Source organism: Mus pahari, chromosome 3 (genome assembly GCF_900095145.1).
Source record: "Mus pahari chromosome 3, PAHARI_EIJ_v1.1, whole genome shotgun sequence".
In the NCBI taxonomy this organism is placed as follows: domain Eukaryota; kingdom Metazoa; phylum Chordata; class Mammalia; order Rodentia; family Muridae; genus Mus; species Mus pahari.
The window spans coordinates 113783271-113789505 of NC_034592.1; the positions used below are offsets into that span (position 1 = coordinate 113783271).

The 6235-nt window shown below is 51.0% G+C and overlaps 1 protein-coding gene across 1 annotated transcript in view; it reads right to left on the reverse strand.

Annotated features, from left to right (window-relative positions):
* Positions 1-409: 409 nt before the first annotated feature.
* Positions 410-6235, reverse strand: part of Ddrgk1 (DDRGK domain containing 1) — an 11060-nt gene continuing 5234 nt past the window's right edge. Inside the window, exons 5-9 of the mRNA XM_021194188.1 lie at positions 5233-5355; positions 4962-5000; positions 1580-1636; positions 1054-1102; positions 410-689 (exon numbers count right to left, since the gene is read on the reverse strand). Coding sequence (XP_021049847.1) covers positions 523-689; positions 1054-1102; positions 1580-1636; positions 4962-5000; positions 5233-5355 — 435 coding nt within the window. The 3' untranslated portion in view covers positions 410-522. The remainder of the gene's footprint in view (positions 690-1053; positions 1103-1579; positions 1637-4961; positions 5001-5232; positions 5356-6235) is intronic.

Consider the following 6235-nt stretch of genomic DNA (forward strand, 5'->3'; position numbering starts at 1 on the left):
CCTTCCTCCTCTCCCCGTCTCATACGCAGCCAGCCAGTCTTTCTACCAGAGACCTTCCTTTCAGAGGGACCTATGTCTCCTGGTCTCTATCCTTGGCATTTCTCATCAACTCTTCTCCCTAGGGTTCTCAGCTTACTCAGAACTCCTGGGTCTGTAAATAAGATGGTGAGATTTCCCTCACCAACTGTAGGAGACATGGCCTGGGAGACTTCTCAATCTACAGTCTTCTCTGCCCATGAGAAGGGACTCATCTAGGGATCGGGGCTTGCCGGGCATAAATACAATACATGTGTTAAGAGGTTTCTTGTGAAACATGAGTGGGACTTCTGGTACTTCTAAGATAAACCCTGAGGTCTAGATTTTATCTGCTTATCTGAGACCCCAGTGAGGCCTTCTACACACAAGAAGCTCAGCAGTATTCACAGGCCTTTAATCCATAACTTTCTGGTCATATGCCATCCCTGGCCCAAGATGGCAGGGAAGGATGAAGACACATGTAGGCCACAGGATACACAACCGGAGTCAGGCCGGAGCCTGGGCAGGGAGGTCCTGGCCCCAGGAGATGAGGGAGTTGCTGGCCTGGGCAAGCTCTGTGATGGACACCCGGCCCCGCTGTCGGATGAAATTGGCCACGGCAGCCAGTTCCTCTGGGGTTATGTAGATGAACTTGCCCCGGTCGTCAATCACACCTGTGGGGACATGCACGTAGTAGGACATGCACGTAGTAGGGCTGAGTCCTCCGGGGCTTTCTCTACCTAACCTGAGAATTTCCATCTATCCCATTATAACGGATCTACAGCCTTTCAGTTCTCCTGTCAGCCTTCCTGGGCACATCAAAGCCCATGTGGGTGAGTTGCACAAATCCTTTCTTCCCATGCCTCACTCCAAAGCAAGGCGGAGGCTTCTATGTCTTCCTTGTGACCAAGTCCATTCCTCAGTGTTGCTCACTGCGTATCCCTCCCGCCCCGGGGAGGCCAGGCTACCTCTGGAACAAGTCTGCAGGCCTCTGTGCTCACTCAGCCCCACAGGTCTGTTTGTAGGCTTGGATCTCACCTGTTAGAGTCCCCTCTGTCAGCAGGTCCTGGATGCGGTTTATGGCGTCCTGTGAGGAAATCAAGTCTCAGAGCTCGTTTTCGTGGTTCCCACCCCCGCAGACCCATCCTCCCTCCTCTTTCTCCCTAGAGTGGTGTTGTTCCTGCCGTGGCTGTGCTTTTCCTAGGAGGGAGTCCTGGCTGAAGGGGCTCTGATCGTTGGATCTGCCAAGCCCTGATGAAAGCTCTCTTCCAGCCGGAAAAGGAACAGTGGAGATGTCTCATTGCAAGACAACCTTTGGCAAGAGGTAACTAGATTTGGGCTGCACTGGTCACAGGACAGTATGGCACTTAACTTTCCTTTCTCTTTCCTGTTCTTTTCATCTCAGTAGAAATGCAGGATTCCTGGAGTGCAAAGAACCCCTACACTCTGTTCACTCTTGGTTGGGGACAGTCTGAAAGGGCATCACGACGCACCATCTTCAGGTCAGCCCCTATTCCCTACTGGCCACAGACCCTGTAGCTATATTCCACATTCTGAGGCTTACCTGAGTCCTTAGGCCCATCTGGAAAGCCAGATCTTCCAAAAGCACAACCTTGGACTTCTATAGATAAAAGGGAGAGGAGTGAGAGAGGCCGAGAATACTTGGCCAGCTCTATGCCAGTGAGATGCCCTAATCTTTAAAAAAAAGGTGGGGGGCACCTAAGAAACAATATGCAGAGCTGTCTTCTGGATTCTACATTCACACACACACACACACGCACACACTCACACACACACTCACACACACACACACCATTTCTTTAAACCAACATTTTCTAATTAATCAATGTGTGTGTACATTCACAACAACATACATGAAGAGAGGTCAGAGGACAACTTTCAGAAGTTGGTTCTCTCCAATCACCATGCGAATCCAAGGGCTGAACTCAGATCTTAAGGTTTGACATCAAGTGTCTGTACCTGCTGAGCCATCTTGCCAGCCCAAAAGTTGGTCTTTGTTTTTAAGCTTTTAAAACTAGAAAATAGTTACCTAAGCCAGGTAGTGCATATCTGTAACCTCAGTATTTGGCAGAAAGAGGCAGAAAGGTCAGGAGTTCAAGACTGTACATTCACACACATTTAAAGGAAAAAAGAAGAACTGCAGGAATGGTAAACAACAGCCAGTTCCTACCGCTGAGCTAAAAGCCTATCTGGTGAAACAGACATACACAGAGCAGATGGTAACAGGCCTGGGGCCTTTCACAAGGCCCAGAGACTCATTTCTCTCTGTGTTTGCCTCCCATTCTTCCGCTTTGATCTCCACTGTCCTGAGTGGTGTATACTTCTTTTCACTCAGCCTCTTCACACTGTCTGAGGAATACCCCTCTCTCACCCAATGGCCAAGTAACTATCACTAGGGCTGGCAAGATGGCTGCCAGGCAAGTTCTTGTGTGTTTCTGAGGATGTGAGTCCAATCCCTAGAACTCACATAAAGAAGCTGAGTGGGGCTGGTGAGATGGCTCAGCAGGTAAGAGCACCCGACTGCTCTTCCAAAGGTGCAGAGTTCAAATCCCAGCAACCACATGGTGGCTCAAACCATCCTTAACAAGATCTGACTCTTCTGGAGTGTCTGAAGACAGCTACAGTGTACTTACATATAATAATAAATAAATAAAATCTTTAAAAAAAATTTTTAAAAAAAAAAGAAGAAGAAGAAGCTGAGTGTGGCTGGCAAGTGGCAGTGCACACACTCAGGAGGCAGAGGCAGATGGATCGACGAGAGCTCAAGACTAGCCAGGTTGACAGAGTGAGACCCTGTCTCAAAAGCAAGCAAGCAAGCAAGCAAGCAAGCAAGCAGCTGGGTGTGGTAGCATTGCACACTTGGAACCTCACTGCTGGAAAGGTAGACAGGTAGTCTATTTGGCTCACTGGCCAGCTAGGATAGCCTGCACGGTGAGTCCCAGGACAGCAAAACAAAGTACATCACTCTCCTCCTCGCAAGAAAAAAAAGGTGGACAGTACCCAAGGAATAAACAATGCCTGAAGGCCCCAGATATGTGTGTATCTCCGTGCTCACTGTATCTCCGTGCTCACCAGTACACAGGAGCAACCACACTATACAAACACACACAGAGTAACCCTGTCATCAGTGACAGTGTTCTCTCTCTGTGGTCCTGGGCCGTGTCCCATGGCTGCTCTTGCACCCTCAGTAGAAACTTTAGCTCCGAGCAGCTCAGTCAAGGAGTCGCAGCTGGGTCCACGCATGCGCCTGCCCCCACCTTTGCCACATATAGCATACGATTTGAGAGAAGGCGGTCCTTCGCATTTCTGTGAATCTTCCACAGCAAATGAGCTGGGGGAGTAATGACATGGTGACACCTCCTCAGCTACATATGGCATGTGACTTGTTGGAATGCCAACCCGTATGTGCGAGCAGGGGTGCGGGGTGGGGTGGGAGGGTTGGGAAGGATACAACCAAGAGGCAGCTGGGCCAGGGAGTGGGCAAGCGCAAAATGATCTGGCCAGCAGCTTCTACCTATGACATAAACCAGGCACTAGGCTCTCAGGAGTCCAGAGTCGCCTCCTGTGCTGCCTGGATCCTGAGGATCTGGCCTGAGGTGATGTTAGAGTCAAAGTGTATCTGCACAGACATTCCTAGCCATGGTAGAAAGTAGAACAGACATCCTTACTGTTCACGAGAAGTGGGTTGTGTGCAGAAACCTTCCTCCAGTTCTGAAATTCTGTCTATGGTCAGATCCCTTGGCGTGAGGAAGATGGATAGAGTGAATTTCAGAAGTCCTCTTTCTTCCTCCAAGATGGCAGCTCCAAGTGTTTAGAGAACACCAAGAGTAGAACCTCCAGGGAACCATCAAAAGCAAGAGCCAGAACTACCTAGGAACTTTCTTCTGGCCCCTGCAGAAATGAGGGTAACACTGACATTGACTCCTAAATCTACCTGAGAGGCCTCGTGAAGGAAGTATTTTAGACCCATGCTGCTTCCCACTGAACAGGTAGGAGTGGTGAGTTCTCAACAACAGGACATTGTGAAAAGCCACACTCAGGGCAGTGTGCCAGGGTGAAGTGTGGGCTTCATCAAAGGGGAAGGCTTACAACCTAAGGGAAAAGGACCCTCTGGAAGATGCTATGGCTTCTCCCTCTTAGGGATTCTGGGCCCCAGACATGAGCCCAGTCCCTCACTGCTGCTGGGAGATATCTAAGCCCTGCTCTCTTTTAGGAGAGGTGGGGGAGGATTATGCAAGCCCCAGCTTCTTGGCAGCCCCTGGTACCACCCCCAGCATCGCCCCCGCTCCCTCTGCACTCCTTCCCTCAGCTGCCTCTGCACCTCTGAGCTGCACTTGAAAACCTCTCCCCATCTAGCATCCTTTGTGGGAGACAAGTTGCTTAGCAGCAAAGCGGATCAGGATGTGCTTATGCAACCCAGAGCAGCATCCGGGCAGCCTGTGGAGTGGCTGTGGATGGAGGGACACTGCTGACTGCTCAGGATCGCAATGGAAACACCATCCTATTTCTTCTTGAAGGCCCAAGCTCCCAGTCAAGACCACAGAGCACGGGACATTTGTTCCGATTCAGTGGAACCTCAGCGTGACAGAGCTAACAGAAAACACATGTGAATTGACTTCAAAACACGATGATTCATTGAGCGTGGGGTCTGAAGAGCAGAGGGACTGTCAGTCAAGTATTAGGAAGCTATTGGAGGCTTGAGCCTCCCACGCAAACCTCTGTCCTTCTCTACCTTCTAGGTCTGAAGAAAAGGGACTTTCCTGGCCAAGAACCAGCACCAACCTTTCTGGACCCCACGCCCATGCTGATCCAACCCTGAATGAGACAGACATCCCTGCTGGTCCTGAGAACACATACAAAATATACAGAGACACATTTATACTCACCTGGCAGGAAAAGATACCAGAATTCTCTGAGCCTCTTACCTTGATGTAGTTGATGAATTCTGTCAGGAAGCTGTGAGACTGAAGGGCAGAGAAAGCAGTGAGTGCCACCCCTGGTTGGAGGCCTGCTCACCCATTGCTGCCCGCCTGCAGCCTGTCTTCTGTTCCCACCCCATCACCTGCTTTCATGAGAGGTAAGGGCATACACTTACTGGCACCCAACTCCCTTCTCAGTACACAGCCCCAAGTGTCTAAGGTGGTGTGGGCGGCCTCGGATCTACCACACACTACCCTCATGGCACAGAGGGCCCACCTGCTCCTCAGTCATGGTCTCGCTAACACCTTCTTCTTCTACCACGAAGGCCTCCTTCAGTTTCAGGTACTCCTCATGCTCCCGCCGGGCCTGCTCCTCCCGAGCCTTCCTCTCTTCCTCCTCCTGTGGACACAGAGGAAGAGGCAGGTATTTGGGGCAGCTGCCCACTCACATCTGTTCCCGTGTCTGCAGGACACAAGCTTATGCACTCCAGAGATGGTACGTCTCCAAGACTTTGGTCTCAAGCTAACCAACAGGCAGAGGATCTCCGCACTGACCCGGTCGTCGCCCAGGCCACACTGCCTGGACCTTCCCCTGTCCTCTTGCTCAGGAGATTATCTTAGGGAAAAAATCTCGAAAACCTTGTCACAACTTCTTCCTGGTCACGTCTAGGTCTGAACAAGCAGCAGATTCTACACCCTACCGGCTGGCACATAGTCAGCCCACTGTTTCCTACCAGCCATGCACACAGCCAGCCCACTGCAGTCTGGCTTCTGAATCACCTGAGAGGAGAGTCTCACTAAACAACTGTTCTGACTGCCTTGCTTGATGTGGGAAGGCCCACCTTCCCGTGGCAGCCCAGATCAAAACGGCAGGTGAGGAGATTGCCTCGCCCCAGCTCAGGCAGTCTCTCTGATTACCTCCCTCACCCATGAAGGCCAAAAGTGGGTACCAGATCTCGAGCTGGGGTTGCCAGTGTTTGTGTGCCACTTGGTAAGGGTGCTGGGATGCAAACTCTGGTCCTCCCATAGAGCAGTGAGCCCTTACCCACTGACCCATCTCTCCACTTCCTAACTATGGCAGAACAGTGACTTATTTCCACACAAGTATGAAGAGATGGAGAAAAACAGTAAAAGCATACAGTAATAGTTCAAAAGTGGAGCACTTCCCTGGAATGCACAGGCTCTGTGTTTAATACTCGGTCCTGGGGATAAAGAAAACCAACAAAGGCCGGCAGTGGTGGCGCACACCTTTGATCCCAGCACTTGGGAGGCAGAGGCAG